Source organism: Oncorhynchus nerka, linkage group LG2, assembly GCF_034236695.1.
Source record: "Oncorhynchus nerka isolate Pitt River linkage group LG2, Oner_Uvic_2.0, whole genome shotgun sequence".
Taxonomy (NCBI): Eukaryota; Metazoa; Chordata; class Actinopteri; order Salmoniformes; family Salmonidae; genus Oncorhynchus; species Oncorhynchus nerka.
Genome location: NC_088397.1, coordinates 62,842,829 through 62,859,969, shown reverse-complemented (window position 1 = coordinate 62,859,969; position 17,141 = coordinate 62,842,829). Strand labels below are relative to the sequence as shown.

Sequence of the window (17,141 nt, the reverse complement as noted above, 5' to 3'; positions counted from 1 at the left end):
GGAAACAGCAGAGGGAGCACCCCCCTATCCACATCGATGGGACAGTAGTGGAGAAGGTGGAAAGTTCCTTGGCGTACACATCACGTACAAACTGAAATGGTCCACCCACACAGACAGTGTGGTGAAGAAGGCACAACAGCGCCTCTTCAACCTTAGGAGACTGAAGAAATGTGGCTTGTCACCTAAATCCCTCTCAAACTTTTACAGATGTACAATCGAGAGCATCCTGTCAGGCTGTATCACCGCCTGGTACGGCAACTGCACCGCCCTCAACCTCAAGGCTCTCCAGAGGGTGTGGTGGTGCGGTCTGCACAACGAATCACCGTGGGCAAACGACCTACCTTCCAGGACACCTACAGCACCCGATGTCACAGGAAGGTCAAAAAGATCATCAAGGACTACAACCACCCGAGCCACTGCCTGTTTACCACGCTGTCATCCAGAAGGCGAGGTCAGTACAGGTGCATCAAAGCTGGGACCGAGAGACTGAAAAACAGCTTCTATCTCAAGGCCATCAGACTGTTAAACAGCCATCACTAACATAGAAAGGCTGCTGGTTAGCAACCAGCATTATTGGCCCAGGGGCTCCCCCCTAGGAAAATAATCTAGCAGAAACACTGCTGTGTGCCATCAGTGTTACTGCCTGTGATGTCATATGTGTTCCAACCATTGGTGTCACTGCACAGTCATCAACATTGCGTTGGTGTTTTATGCTGCTGGGTTCAGAATCCTGCCTGTAGAAAGTGTACAGATATACACAGCAGTTTCATATGAGCAGTGTTTCTGCTGCATTCATTTAGCTGTCGAACTGCGCCATGGTAAAATCTGCAATGTTTTTAAACATAATACATTTTTTAACATCATAGTATTTCTACCAAACATGCAGTACTTTTGATAATCTGTCTGGGTACAACACCATTCTAAATGTTATTTAGCTCTGTCTGGGTACAACACCATTCTAAAGGTTATTTAGCTCTGTCTGGGTGCAACACTGTTCTAAAGGTTATTTAGCTCTGTCTGGGTACAACATCATTCTAAAGGTTATTTAGCTCTGTCTGGGTACAACATCATACTAAAGGTTATTTAGCTCTGTCTGGGTACAACACCATTCTAAAGGTTATTTAGCTCTGTCTGGGTACAACACCATTCTAAAGGTTATTTAGCTCTGTCTGGGTACAACACCATTCTAAAGGTTATTTAGCTCTGTCTGGGTACAACACCATTCTAAAGGTTATTTAGCTCTGTCTGGGTACAACACCATTCTAAAGGTTATTTAGCTCTGTCTGGGTACAACTGTTATGACGGTGAGTGAGGACCCAAAAGCGGTTTAACAGAAACAGAGTCTTTTAATGTCAAAACACAGGGAAGACATAGATCCTCTTCAGATGTATCGATTGACAAAATAGACAACCCGCAGAGAGGGCGACAAATAAATCATAAAGTCCTCTGATCTTTACAGGAGAGTCCCCTTCTAGCAGCAGAGGAGAATAGCAGGGTTAGCGGCAACAGACTGCTGGTCTCTCCGGGTCGGCGCGGGTTGTAGAGGACAGAGGTACCTGATCACACGTAGCATCTGATGAAGAGGCAGATAACGACAAGATGGGACAAGGGTGAAGCAAACGAGAATCTGACAAAGACAGAAGCAGAAACAGAGAGAGAAATAGAGACCTAATCAGAGGGAAAAGGGGAACAGGTGGGAGAGGGTAAACGAGGTAGTTAGAGGAGATGAGGAACAGCTGGGGGACGGAAAGGAAGAGAAGGTAACCTAATACGACCAGCAGGGGGAAACGAAGTGAAGAGAAAGAACAGGAACAAGACATAACATGACAATACATGACAGTACCCCCCCCACTCACCGAGCGCCTCCTGGCGCACTCGAGGAGGAAACCTGGCGGCAACGGAGGAAATCATCGATCAGCGAACGGTCCAGCACGTCCCGAGATGGAACCCAACTCCTTTCCTCAGGACCGTACCCCTCCCAATCCACTAGGTACTGATGACCACGGCCCAGAGGACGCATGTCCAAAATCTTACGGACCCTGTAGATAGGTGCGCCCTCGACAAGGATGGGGGGGGGAGACGAACGGGGGCGCGAAGAAAGGGCTTAACACAGGAGACATGGAAGACCGGGTGGACGCGACGAAGATGTCGCGGAAGAAGAAGTCGCACTGCGACAGGATTAATGACCTGAGAAATACGGAACGGACCAATGAACCGCGGGGTCAACTTGCGAGAAGCTGTCTTAAGGGGAAGGTTTTGAGTGGAGAGCCATACTCTCTGACCGCGACAATATCTAGGACTCTTAGTCCTACGCTTATTAGCGGCTCTCACAGTCTGCGCCCTATAACGGCAAAGTGCAGACCTGACCCTCTTCCAGGTGCGCTCACAATGTTGGACAAAAGCCTGAGCGGAGGGGACGCTGGACTCTGCGAGCTGAGACGAGAACAGAGGAGGCTGGTACCCGAGGCTACTCTGAAAAGGAGATAGCCCGGTCGCAGACGAAGGAAGCGAGTTGTGAGCATATTCTGCCCAGGGGAGCTGTTCTGCCCAAGACGCAGGGTTACGAAAAGAAAGACTGCGTAAGATGCGACCAATAGTCTGATTGGCCCGTTCTGCTTGACCGTTAGACTGGGGGTGAAAGCCGGAAGAGAGACTGACGGAAGCCCCAATCAAACGGCAAAACTCCCTCCAAAATTGAGACGTGAATTGCGGACCCCTGTCCGAAACGACGTCTGACGGAAGGCCATGAATTCTGAAAACATTCTCAATGATAATTTGTGCCGTCTCTTTAGCAGAAGGAAGCTTAGCGAGGGGAATAAAATGAGCCGCCTTAGAGAACCTATCGACAACCGTTAGAATAACAGTCTTCCCCGCTGACGAAGGCAGTCCGGTAATAAAGTCTAAGGCGATGTGAGACCACGGTCGAGAGGGAATGGAAAGCGGTCTGAGACGGCCGGCAGGAGGGGAGTTACCGGACTTAGTCTGCGCGCAGTCCGAACAAGCAGCCACGAAACGGCGCGTGTCACGCTCCTGAGTGGGCCACCAAAAACGCTGGCGAATAGAAGCAAGCGTACCCCGAACGCCGGGGTGGCCGGCTAACTTGGCAGAGTGAGCCCACTGAAGAACGGCCAGACGAGTAGGAACGGGAACGAAAAGAAGGTTCCTAGGACAAGCGCGCGGCGACGGAGTGTGAGTGAGTGAGTGCTTGCTTTACCTGCCTCTCAATTCCCCAGACAGTCAACCCGACAACACGCCCCTCAGGGAGAATCCCCTCGGGGTCGGAGGAGGCTACTGAATAACTGAAGTGACGGGATAAAGCATCAGGCTTGGTGTTCTTAGAGCCCGGACGATAAGAAATTACGAACTCGAAACGAGCGAAAAACAGCGCCCAACGAGCCTGACGCGCATTAAGTCGTTTGGCAGAACGGATGTACTCAAGGTTCCTATGGTCAGTCCAAACGACAAAAGGAACGGTCGCCCCCTCCAACCACTGTCGCCATTCGCCTAGGGCTAAGCGGATGGCGAGCAGTTCGCGGTTTCCCACATCATAGTTACGTTCCGACGGCGACAGGCGATGAGAAAAATACGCGCAAGGGTGGACCTTGTCGTCAGAACGGGAGCGCTGGGAGAGAATGGCTCCCACGCCCACCTCTGACGCGTCAACCTCGACAATGAACTGTCTAGAGACGTCAGGTGTAACAAGGATAGGTGCAATGTAAAACGCTTCTTGAGGAGATCAAAAGCTCCCTGGGCAGAAACGGACCACTTAAAGCACGTCTTGACAGAAGTAAGGGCTGTGAGAGGAGCTGCCACCTGACCGAAATTACGGATGAAACGACGATATAAATTCGCGAAGCCGAGAAAGCGCTGCAGCTCGACGCGTGACTTAGGGACGGGCCAATCGATGACAGCTTGGACCTTAGCGGGATCCATCTTAATGCCTTCAGCGGAAATAACAGAACCGAGAAATGTGACGGAGGAGGCATGAAAAGAGCACTTCTCAGCCTTCACATAAAGACAATTCTCTAAAAGGCGCTGGAGGACACGTCGAACGTGCTGAACATGAATCTGGAGTGACGGTGAAAAAAATCAGGATATCGTCAAGGTAAACGAAAACAAAGATGTTCAGCATGTCTCTCAGGACATCATTCACTAATGCCTGAAAGACAGCTGGAGCGTTAGCGAGGCCGAACGGCAGAACCCGGTATTCAAAGTGCCCTAACGGAGTGTTAAACGCCGTTTTCCACTCGTCCCCCCCTGATGCGCACGAGATGGTAAAGCGTTACGAAGGTCCAACTTAGTGAAAAACCTGGCTCCCTGCAGGATCTCGAAGGCTGAAGACATAAGGGGAAGCGGATAACGATTCTTAACCGTTATGTCATTCAGCCCTCGATAATCTATGCAGGGGCGCAGGGACCCGTCCTTCTTCTTAACAAAAAAAAACCCCGCTCCGGCGGGAGAGGAGGAGGGAACTATGGTACCGGCGTCGAGAGCTACAGACAAATAATCCTCGAGAGCCTTACGTTCGGGAGCCGACAGAGAGTATAGTCTACCCCGGGGGGGAGTGGTTCCCGGAAGGAGATCAATACTACAATCATACGACCGGTGCGGAGGAAGAGAGGTGGCCCTGGACCGACTGAACACCGTGCGCAGATCGTGATATTCCTCCGGCACCCCCGTCAAATCACCAGGCTCCTCCTGTGAAGAAGAGACAAGAGGAAACAGGAGGGATAGCAGACATTAAACACTTCACATGACAAGAGACGTTCCAGGAGAGGATAGAATTACTAGACCAATTAATAGAAGGATTATGACACACTAGCCAGGGATGGCCCAAAACAACAGGTGTAAAAGGTGAACGAAAAATTAAAAAAGAAATGGTTTCGCTATGATTACCAGAGACAGTGAGGGTTAAAGGTAGCGTTTCACGCTGAATCCTGGGGAGAGGACTACCATCCAAAGCGAACAAGGCCGTGGGCTCCCCTAACCGTCTGAGAGGAATGTCATGTTCCCGAGCCCAGGCTTCGTCCATAAAACAGCCCTCCGCCCCAGAGTCTATCAAGGCACTGCAGGAAGCTGCCGAACCGGTCCAGCGTAGATGGACCGACAAGGTAGTACAGGATCTTGAAGGAGAGACCTGAGTAGTAGCGCTCACCAGTAGCCCTCCGCTTACTGATGAGCTCTGGCTTTTACTGGACATGAAGTGACAAAATGACCAGCGGAACCGCAATAGAGACAGAGGCGGTTGGTGATTCTCCGTTCCCTCTCCTTAGTCGAGATGCGAATACCCCCCAGCTGCATAGGCTCAGCACCCGAGCCAGTGGAGGAAGATGGTAGTGATGCGGAGAGGGGGGCAACGGATAACGCGAGCTCCCTTCCACGAGCTCGGTGACGAAGATCAACCCGTCGTTCTATGCGAATAGCGAGTTCAATCAAGGAATCCACGCTGGAAGGAACCTCCCGAGAGAGAATCTCATCCTTTACCTCCGCGCGGAGACCCTCCAGAAAACGAGCGAGCAAAGCCGGCTCGTTCCAGTCACTGGAGGCAGCAAGAGTGCGAAACTCTATAGAGTAATCTGTTATGGATCGATTACCTTGACATAGGGAAGACAGAACCCTGGAAGCTTCTTCCCCAAAAACAGAACGATCAAAAACCCGTATCATCTCCTCCTTAAAGTCCTGATACTGGTTAGTACACTCAGCCCTCGCCTCCCAGATTGCCGTGCCCCACTCACGAGCCCGTCCAGTAAGGAGAGATATGACGTAGGCGATACGAGCTGTGCCCCTGGAGTAAGTGTTGGGCTGGAGAGAAAACACAATATCACACTGGGTGAGGAACGAGCGGCATTCAGTGGGCTCCCCAGAGTAACACGGCGGGTTATTAATTCTGGGCTCCGGAGATTCAGAAGCCCTGGAAGTGGCCGGTGGATTGAGGCGGAGATGGTGAATCTGTTTCGAGAGGTCGGAGACTTGGGCGGCCAGGGTCTCAACGGCATGTCGAGCAGCAAACAATTCCTGCTCGTGTCTGCCTAGCATCGCTCCCTGGATCTCGACGGCTGAGTGGAGAGGATCCGAAGTCGCTGGGTCCATTCTTGGTCAGATTCTTCTGTTATGACGGTGAGTGAGGACCCAAAAGCGGTTTAACAGAAACAGAGTCTTTTAATGTCAAAACACAGGGAAGACATAGATCCTCTTAAGATGTATCGATTGACAAAATAGACAACCCGCAGAGAGGGCGACAAATAAATCATAAAGTCCTCTGATCTTTACAGGAGAGTCCCCTTCTAGCAGCAGAGGAGAATAAGCAGGGTTAGCGGCAACAGACTGCTGGTCTCTCCGGGTAGGCGCGGGTTGTAGAGGACAGAGGTACCTGATCACACGTAGCATCTGATGAAGAGGCAGATAACGACAGGACGGGACAAGGGTGAAGCAAACGAGAATCTGACAAAGACAGAAGCAGAAACAGAGAGAGAAATAGAGACCTAATCAGAGGGAAAAAGGGAACAGGTGGGAGAGGGTAAACGAGGTAGTTAGAGGAGATGAGGAACAGCTGGGGGACGGAAAGGAAGAGAAGGTAACCTAATACGACCAGCAGGGGGAAACGAAGTGAAGAGAAAGAACAGGAACAAGACATAACATGACAATACATGACAACAACAACATTCTAAATGTTATTTAGCTCTGTCTGGGTACAACACCATTCTAAAGGTTATTTAGCTCTGTCTGGGTGCAACACTGTTCTAAAGGTTATTTAGCTCTGTCTGGGTACAACACCATTCTAAAGGTTATTTAGCTCTGTCTGGGTGCAACACTGTTCTAAAGGTTATTTAGCTCTGTCTGGGTACAACACCATTCTAAAGGTTATTTAGCTCTGTCTGGGTGCAACACTGTTCTAAAGGTTATTTAGCTCTGTCTGGGTACAACACCATTCTAAAGGTTATTTAGCTCTGTCTGGGTACAACACCATTCTAAAGGTTATTTAGCTCTGTCTGGGTACAACACCATTCTAAATGTTATTTAGCTCTGTCTGGGTACAACACCGTTCTAAAGGTTATTTAGCTCTGTCTGGGTACAACACCATTCTAAAGGTTATTTAGCTCTGTCTGGGTACAACACCATTCTAAAGGTTATTTAGCTCTGTCTGGGTACAACATCATACTAAAGGTTATTTAGCTCTGTCTGGGTACAACACCATTATTAAGGTTATTTAGCTCTGTCTGGGTACAACACCATTCTAAAGGTTATTTAGCTCTGTCTGGGTACAACATCATTCTAAAGGTTATTTAGCTCTGTCTGGGTACAACACTGTTCTAAAGATTATTTAGCTCTGTCTGGGTACAACACCATTCTAAAGGTTATTTAGCTCTGTCTGGGTACAACACCATTCTAAAGGTTATTTAGCTCTGTCTGGGTACAACACCGTTCTAAAGGTTATTTAGCTCTGTCTGGGTACAACATCATTCTAAAGGTTATTTAGCTCTGTCTGGGTACAACATCATACTAAAGGTTATTTAGCTCTTTGTGCCACTGTGACAGCCAAACCTGCCTGTGCACGAAACAGTGCACTGTCCTCGAGACAGCATGCTAGTCAGACCCAGAGAGACAGCAAGCCAGTGCAATACATATTAGGAACTTTTGTAATTCCTTCTCTTCAGACCTCACCCCTCACCTAGTCAAGTCTCAACACTGTACTAGTCAAGTATCACCCTACCACCTGAACGCCCCCCCCCAATCCCCCAGCTCGCAAGCAGTGTTGGACCTGTGCAAAGTCAGATTTTTTTCCCAGTTTTAAATCTAATTTTGTCATGTATTGTCATGTTATGTCTTGTTCCTGTTCTTTCTCTTCACTTCGTTTCCCCCTGCTGGTCGTATTAGGTTACCTTCTCTCCCTTTCCTTCCCCCAGCTGTTCCTCATCTCCTCTAACTACCTCGTTTACTCTCTCCCACCTGTTCCCTTTTTTCCCTCTGATTAGGTCTCTATTTCTCTCTCTGTTTCTGCTTCTGTCTTTGTCAGATTCTCGTTTGCTTCACCCTTGTCCCGTCCTGTCGTAATCTGCCTCTTCATCAGATGCTACGTGTGATCAGGTACCTCTGTCCTCTACAACCCGCGCCTACCCGGAGAGACCAGCAGTCTGTTGCCGCTAACCCTGCTATTCTCCTCTGCTGCTAGAAGGGGACTCTCCTGTAAAGATCAGAGGACTTTATGATTTATTTGTCGCCCTCTCTGCGGGTTGTCTATTTTGTCAACCGATACATCTGAAGAGGATTTATGTCTTCCCTGTGTTTGGACATTAAAAGACTCTGTTTCTGTTAAACCGCTTTTGGGTCCTCACTCACCTGCATAACACATTTCCTGTCATTCAAAACATTTTGCATTTTGCCATGGCTTACAACATGTTCATGTGCTCGGCAGCTTTAGGGGGCCCACAACCCAAAATAATGGGAAGAATATCCTTTTAAAAAGTCACCAGATCTTCTAAAAAATAATTATCATGTGGGGTATGCCCGGTGAACACTCCACATGAGCAACACTGGGAAAACGGGGCTGCGTTCCTTTCCTCTTGATACACCATGATACTGACTGACTATCCACAGAGTTTGTAGAACTGGGGCTGGTCGATGGGGGGTGAGGTGTTGGCTGGGCTCCACTGTTCCATTGGAGACAACAACATATATAACAGCTGGAGAGGAGAGTAGAGAGAGGAGGACAGGGTGAAAGTAGGGAAAGGAAAAGGGAGGGATGAAAGAGGTAGAGTTTAATAGAAGAGAGACAGAGAGAGAAGTGGGTTAGGGTGGTTGGCTAACCAGAGCTGGGTTGGGAGAGGGACAGAAGGTGGGGTGGTGGGGTCCCTGTAGAGTCAACCGTTTTAAATAGCCCAGGCTGCTGACAGACAGAGAGGAGGTTAACAGTGCTATCGCCTCCACCCAGACTGCTGATGAAACACAGCTATTTCTCACTGTAGGGATGTGTAGGCAGGATAAAGTTATCTAGCTGTTATTCCTCTCCCCTACAGCCTTCTCAGTATTGATTTAGCTGTGGGCTGAGCGATGAGCTGCAAGTGCTGGGGGCAGGTGGGACTCACTCTGAAGGCAAGCGCTTTCTCAGTTGATGGATTAATGTCCCCAGCCTTATACCCCAGCCCCAACCCCATCCCCCCAGCCTTATACCCCAACCCCATCCTCCCAGCCTTATTCCCCAGCCCCAACCCCCAGCTTTATACCCAGCCCCAACCCCATCCCCCAGCCTTATTCCCCAGCCCCAACCCCAACCCCATCCCCCAGCCTTATACCCCAGCCCCAACCCCATCCCCCAGCCTTATACCCCAGCCCCAACCCCATCCCCCAGCCTTATTCCCCAGCCCCAACCCCAACCCCATCCCTCCAGCCTTATACCCCAGCCCCAACCCCATCCCCCAGCCTTATACCCCAGCCCCAACCCCCAGCTTTATGCCCCAACCCCAGGCTTGTACCACTGCCCCAACCTTATAGTGAGTCTAACCCAGTCATTCCTTAGCCATGTATCCCAAAATCATCCTCATCCTTATGCACCAGCCCTGTCTATCCTCTGTCCCACTTTGCTGCTCCTGCCACTGCACTGGGCTAATGGAGAAACATCAGAGAGGCACTTTACCACAGTCATCAGTTCAGGGACTCATAGAGACCATCTCAAGGGCTGGAATACAGCTAAAGTGGGGGGCATAGTGGGCCGGTAATCAGCTCCAGGACCACAGAGTCATCAACTGGGAATTTCCATTTGATTCTACAGCAACTGATTCTACTCAGCAAACTGGATGCAGTCTATCATAGTGCCATCCGTTTTGTCACCAAAGCACCTTATACCACCCACCACTGCGACTTGTATGCTCTAGTCGGCTGGCCCTCGCTACATATTCGTCGCCAGACCCACTGGCTCCAGGTCATCTACAAGTCCATGCTAGGTAAAGCTCCGCCTTATCTCAGTTCACTGGTCACGATGGCAACACCCATCCGTAGCACACGCTCCAGCAGGTGTATCTCACTGATCATCCCTAAAGCCAACACCTCATTTGGCCGCCTTTCGTTCCAGTACTCTGCTGCCTGTGACTGGAATGAACTGCAAAAATCGCTGAAGTTGGAGACTTTTATCTCCCTCACCAACTTCAAACATCAGCTATCCGAGCAGCTAACCGATCGCTGCAGCTGTACATAGTCTATTGGTAAATAGCCCACCCATTTTCACCTACCTCATCCCCATACTGTTTTTATACTGTTTTTTTATTTTATTTATTTATTTATTTACTTTTCTGCTCTTTTGCACACCAATATCTCTACCTGTACATGACCATCTGATCTTTTATCACCCCAGTGTTAATCTGCAAAATTGTATTATTCGCCTACCTCCTCATGCCTTTTGCACACATTGTATATAGACTGCCCATTTTTTTTCTACTGTGTTATTGACTTGTTAATTGCTTACTCCATGTGTAACTCTGTGTTGTCTGTTCACACTGCTATGCTTTATCTTGGCCAGGTCGCAGTTGCAAATGAGAACTTGTTCTCAACTAGCCTACCTGGTTAAATAAAGGTGAAAAAAAAAAATAAAAAAAAATAAATAAAAAAACTCAGCTGCGTGAGCGTGAGCATTTGTAATGTATTCATTTTCTCTGATGTCTCCCATCCCAGGCCATACAGTATATCTAAATGACCCTTTAGATTTAGCTGGCCTTGCTCCTGGCTGACTTTGCCCCAGACTAAGTCGTTCACTGTGGAGAGGTATGGTAACTGGAACAGAGGCAGAGAGTATTAAATACTCTCTTCCTCTTGGCCAATCTGCCTGCTAGCTCTCTGCCTCAGCACAAGAGCTAGCAGGCAGATGGAGGGTTACAGTAAAAACAATGTGGGCTGCAAGTACTGTATGAAAGGTGATATCAAGAAAATAAATCTTGTTACAGTGTTTTATTATAGTGTTGTTGAAGACAGGGAGAATGGCGAGAAATGGCAGGGGAAGAGAGAGAGGAGAGGGATAGATAAGGAGCAGGTGGATGTTTAGAGAAGAGAGGGAGAGAGAAGTGACAGAAAGAGGGTGGTGAATGGTTACAGTGTAAGGTCAAAATGACCTTGCTCCTCTCCAGAGGGAATATGATTATGATTCCAACACGGTTTGAACAGATAGCATGTCACTGAGAAAAGGAAGAGATCAGGTTTCAGACTGTGTTCTTGTGTTGCAGCACTGGACGGTGTTTACAGAGGTGACGGAGGTCTTCATCCTGGTCCCAGCGCTGCTGGGGTTAAAGGGCAACCTGGAGATGACACTGGCTTCCAGACTGTCCACAGCGGTGAGTGTGTGTGTTGTGTGTGTGCGTGTGTGTGTAGGTGCCTGTGTGGACATTTCTGGACATGTATGCTTGTGTGTGTGTGGGGTGTGTGTTTTCTGTTGTGTGTCTGCACCAGCCAGAACTGTTTTCGGTCGTTTCTCTTTGTTATTTTGTTATTTCCGTATTCATTTAATAAATATGGACACATACCACGCTGCACCTTGGTCCTCACCTTCTTCCACCGACGACGACCATTACAGGGGTGGGGAATGGAATTAATTGTCTGCCGGAGTCTCCCTCCAGTCCGGAACTGCCGGAGTCTCCCGTCCGTCCGGTGCTGCCAGAGTCTCCCGTCCATTCGGGACCCGTGGCTAGGGTCCCCAGTCCGAGATCGGTGGCAAGGGTCACTGCTCTTAAGAGGCCACGGAGGCGGGCTAAGAGGCGGACAAGGACTATGGTGGAGTGGAGTCCACGTCCCGCGCCAGAGCCGCCACCGCAGACAGACACCCACCCAGACCCTCCCCTATAGGTTCAGGTTTTGCGGCCGGAGTCCGCACCTTTTGGGGGGTGATATGTCACGTTCTGACCTTTTGTTATGTCTTTGTTTTAGTATGGTCAGGGCGTGAGTTGGGTGGGTTGTCTTTGTTAGCTTTTCTTTGATTTGCTATTTCTGTGTTTGGCCTGGTATGGTTCTCAGAGGCAGCTGTCAATCGTTGTCCTTGATTGAGAACCATAATTAGGGAGCCTGTTTTCTATTGTGTTGGGTGGGTGATTGTTTTCTGTTGTGTGTCTGCACCAGCCAGAACTGTTCTCGGTCATTTCTTTATTATTTTGTTATTTCAGTGTTCATTTAATAAATATGGACACATACCACGCTGCACCTTGGTCCTCACCTTCTTCCACCGACGACGACCATTACAGGGGTGGGGAATGGAATTAATTGTATTTTTTATTTATATTTTTCTTCTTGGGGGGGGGGAGGCACTGTGGGAGAGGTCTCGAATGGTTGAGGGACAGCTATTGGGGAACTGTGGGGGATCTTGGAGGGTTCGGGTTCATGTTTTTTGGCCTGTTGGGAGACCTGTCAACGTGCCTTTGAGCAGGGCATAGACCCTGGATGCTTCTGTGTGTCGCTCTGAATGGAAGTTTGTTGGATGACTGGTATGATGTAGCTGTTTAGCGGCTTCGATGCTATAAGTATATTGTATGTTTCGGATATTCAATAAAGAGTTATTGATTTCATGAACCTTATTTCTAAGGCCACATATAATAATATGGGCTATGTTCAGCCCTTTCCTGGGTAGCTTATTAGAGATAAACATATGAAAAGAGCAAAGCAAAATAAAAAATATATACTTTCAGCTCTCCATTAATTGGTGTGTGTGAGGCGGGATTGAAGCTACAAACCCATATGATTGGCTCTCTCATCCCTTCCAGGCTTCTTGGGAGGGTGGACAATGAGCCTGTCATAGCAGATGTAAGCAATGTCCCAACGCACTCTAGGAGCTTTCATGGGTGGAATAAGTTCTTTCCTCTTCTGGCGCACAGCTTCAGGATAGTCCTCGTTGAGGAATATATATATTCCTCTCAAGTTCTTGGCTCTTTCCAGAACAGCTACCTTGTCCTTGAACCTCAGGAACTTGTCCACTATCGGCCTAGGCCTGTCACCTGGGCTGGTGGTGGGTTTTCCAGTCCTGTAGGCAGGTTCCACCTCAATCTTCCGGTGTTCCATCAATTTCTCAGAGATAATTTCCTTCACTTTGTCCTCAGACTCCATCTAGGTCCCAGAATCTCAGGATTTTGCAATTCCGTTGTTTTGCCTTGATTGTCCCTCGAGATGTATCCGTCATTGTTATCATGGATTCACACACAGAATTGATGTCCTCTCTCAATGACTTACAGTTTGCTGACATCTTGCCGTTCTCCTGTTTCACCTCATAGAGCTGACCCTGGGTAGGTCACAGGGAAGATTGAACACAACAAACCGCAGGGATCTAGACAGCCACAAACCCGGGACAATCCGCAGTCCCAGCCACAATGTCTAACCACGTTGCGGGCCGTGTTCAAGCCCTCAACAAACCCTGCTAGCTTGATAGGCAGCTAGCTAGCAGATAGGCTAGCTGCTATGCCAAATAGCTCCTCAGTACTGGCCTTGGTTGGCAGGATCACTGGACAGAGTGTAGCAGTCCCAGCAACTGATGCCAAATGTGCCATAGGATCCAAACTAAAAGGTTAGCTTGCTACTAAGAAACTTTCCAATATACTTTCAAAACAAAAACTAAAAAATAATGGCACACAGAAGTCCCCGCTTGGGATAACATTTTCCAGAAGAATAAGGAATAACGTCAAAATGTAAGTATAATGTTTATTTATTAACCAAATTATGTACAAACTTTCATATGAATTTTGAATAAAAAAACTGAGTAACTGTTGTTTATCAGCCTGTTGTCAAGTTAGCTAACATGTCGGATGTGATAGCTAGCTAGCAGGCGATCTCATTCTGCTTATTGGCTGTTTAAAGATGAACAACCTAACTAACTAATCATAGATTCAGCAATATGTCAATTGTGAAGACCCGTACAGTTTTAAAATCATGAAATGGTGAACTTGCTAGCCAGCTGAAGACATGTAACAAATTGTTTTCTTCCATTTGTTTTCAGGGACTGAAGTGGGCACCTGATCGCGTTTCACTCCATTGCATTGGCTCAGCAGGAGAAAACAGTCCTGCCGATTCATTTGGACAGAAGAAATTTTAACAACATCTGATGAAAGACTTAGGAAATGCAGCTAGATGTGTTCTGTTCAATCTAGGCTTGCTAGCCAGCCTAGTTATTTGTTCTTTCTGTTTCGCTAACTAGCTGCCTGCAGTGTCTGTTTACCTAACGTTAGCTAACTTTATCTTGCCACCTTCCCTTCCAATATTGTGTTGCACTATTGGGGTTGGTGTTACTAGTTAAAATTAGAGGCTAAGTTATTCTACTCTTACTTTAAACAACTTGACCAAGCCTGAAAAAATATGCAAAACTGTTAACAAAGCGATTGCACGTTAATAAGTCATTCCTAAGTGAGGGACATTGTTGCGGCTTCAGCAACTTGAACCAGCACAGAAATTTGAGCAGTGAGGTTAATTTCTTCCCCCTTGTGTCTGCTTGTTCCAGGTTGAAGAACATCTCACCCTGACACCCTGCAGATGTAAAGAACTTGTCTGGAACCTGCCAGTCACCAGGATAATGATCATATCTCAGGGTATTATTTAGGACTGTGCAATATCACAATGTTAGATAGAAATAGATTCACCCATGTTATTGTTTATCATCCAGATTTGTCAGGACATTGTAATTTAGGAAGCTCATTCTATAATACAGATGATTACAGTGATACAGTGATACAGTGATTTCTGTCCCAGGGGATTGCACTGTGTGCAAGTCTTCAATTTAGACCACAATTAATTGAATTTGTCCTATTGTACCAAACAAGTGCATGAATGTTGGAGGTTAATCTCCCTGTCCCTCACTTGGGAATGACTTATTTTGTACAATGGACTGTGTTTTAAGTACTCATGCACAGATACAGGAAAACCAATAATAGGTTAACATTTATTAAAATTACAAATGTTGATGTCTCCACATGTTTCTGGTTTTGAGGCTTGGGCATCTGGTGACTGCAGATCATCTGTCTAATCCCATATAAGGAGAGAAAGGCATCAACACTATTACAATGCTGTATTTATTTATTTGAATAGACACTCAGTGGCCAGTTTATTAGGTACAACAATCTATTAATGGATCGGACCCACCTTTGCCTCCAGAACAGCCTGAATTCTTCAGTATCAAGGGACCTAACATGTGCCAGAAAAGCATTCACCAGACTCTTACACCACCGCCACCAACCTGTACCGTTGACACCAGGCAGGATGGGGCCATGGACTCCTGCTACGTATGTCAAATTCGGACTCTGCCATCAGCATGACCAACAGGAAGTGGGATTTGTCAGACCAGGCAATGTTTTTCCACTCCTCAATTGTCCAGTGTTGGTGATCGCTTGCCCACTGGAGCCACTTTTTCCTGTTTTAGGAGTGGAACCCGGTGTGGTTATCTGGTGCAATAGCCCGTCCGTGACAAGGACCGATGAGTCGTGCGTTCCGAGATGCCGTTCTGCACACCACTGTTGTACTGCGCCGTTTTTTGCCTGTTTGTGGACTGCCTGTTAGCTTGAACGATTCTTGCCATTCTCCTTCGACCGCTCATCAACGACTTGTTTTCCCCCACAGAACTGCCTCTGACTGGATGTGTTTTGTTTGTTGCACCATTCTTTGTAAACCCTAGACACAGGATGCCGGCCTTTTCTGAGAAACTGGAAACCACGCGCCTGGAACCGATGATCATACCACGCTCAAAGTCGCTTAGGTCACTCGTTTTGTCCATTCTAATGTTCAATCAAACAGTAATTGAATGCCTCGATGCCTGTCTGCTTTATATACCAAGCCACGGCTACGTGGCGTACCATTTTCATGAACAGGGTGGTGTACCTAATAAACTGTACACTGAGTGTATATTATTGTTTGATATCCATTTATATAATTATATTGGGCATGTTATCCTTTATCACATGCCAGTATTTGTTTTGTATCCAATGCATTTAGCTTACATTAGGATGAAGTAGCCTAGGCCTTCTAATCTAGTTAGATTGCTTCATATCTCCTTTCAATATTAGTTATCAACATAACATGGTTTTATCTTAAACATCAGTGTCATTTAATAATATGCACAGGTGTGAGTGATAGTTGTATGAATTCATTAAAATGCAAGCCTACTCATTAGAGAAAAAAATCATTTCTTACTTAGTCGGGGTCTCAATTATTATTTATTTATTTTTTCTTTCTTTCGATAACCGTACCACTCCCCTAATTGGAGTAAACTAACGAAAAACACTTAGGCCTCTACCTCTAGCTTACACACACTATGTACATTTTACGGACACAATCTATTCTACATAAGTTATATTTAGTTTGTTTTTAGTCCTGTCCTCCTTCTACTCTCAACCTCTCCCATCTATTTCTGATGTCCATCCAGTTTGATTTCTCATGACCCACCTCAAGTTTTGAATCCGGCCTTGTTTTGCTTATCAGTTCATAAACAATGTACCATGGAATCGGTACATCGAATATCTCTTCCCAACTATTTTGTGATCGTTATGGCACAGCTGTCCATTTTTTTAGTCCTGAAATTAAACTGCTATATTTTTTTATTTATCCCAATTTCCTTTAACCCTCTTAGATATTATCCTGACCAATGTGCCCTCTAAATACACCTCTGCTGTCTTCAACCAGGATCTCAGCGATCACTGCCTCATTGCCTGTGTGCATAATGGGTCCGCGGTCAAACGACCACCCCTCATCACTGTCAAACGCTCCCTAAAACACTTCATCGAGCAGGCCTTTCTAATCGACCTGGCCTGGGTATCCTGGAAGGATATTGACCTCATCCCGTCAGTAGAGGATGCCTGGTTGCTCTTCAAAAGTGCTTTCCTCTCCATCTTAAATAAGCATGCCCCATTCAACAAATGTAGAACTAAGCCCTATAGCCCTTGGTTCAACCCAGATTTGATCAGCACAAAAATAACCTGTGGTGTTTTGTCAGGAACAAATATACTCAGTCAGTTAGGAAAGCTAAGGCTAGCATTTTCAAACAGAAATTTGCTTCCTGTAGCACTAAATCCAAAAACTGTTGGGACACTGTAAAGTCCATTGAGAATAAGTGCACCTCCTCCCAGCTGCCCAATGCACTGAGGATAGGAAACACTGTCACCACTGATAAATCCACAATAATCGATATTTTCAATAAGCAT

The 17,141-nt window shown here is 47.1% G+C and overlaps 1 protein-coding gene across 1 annotated transcript in view; it reads left to right on the top strand.

Annotated features, from left to right (window-relative positions):
- The window catches only part of LOC115139285 (solute carrier family 41 member 1-like), a 43,881-nt gene that overhangs the window by 10,757 nt on the left and 15,983 nt on the right, over positions 1 to 17,141 (top strand). Inside the window, exon 3 of the mRNA XM_029676482.2 lies at positions 11,208 to 11,315. Within this exon, the coding sequence (XP_029532342.1) occupies positions 11,208 to 11,315 (108 nt within the window). The remainder of the gene's footprint in view (positions 1 to 11,207; positions 11,316 to 17,141) is intronic.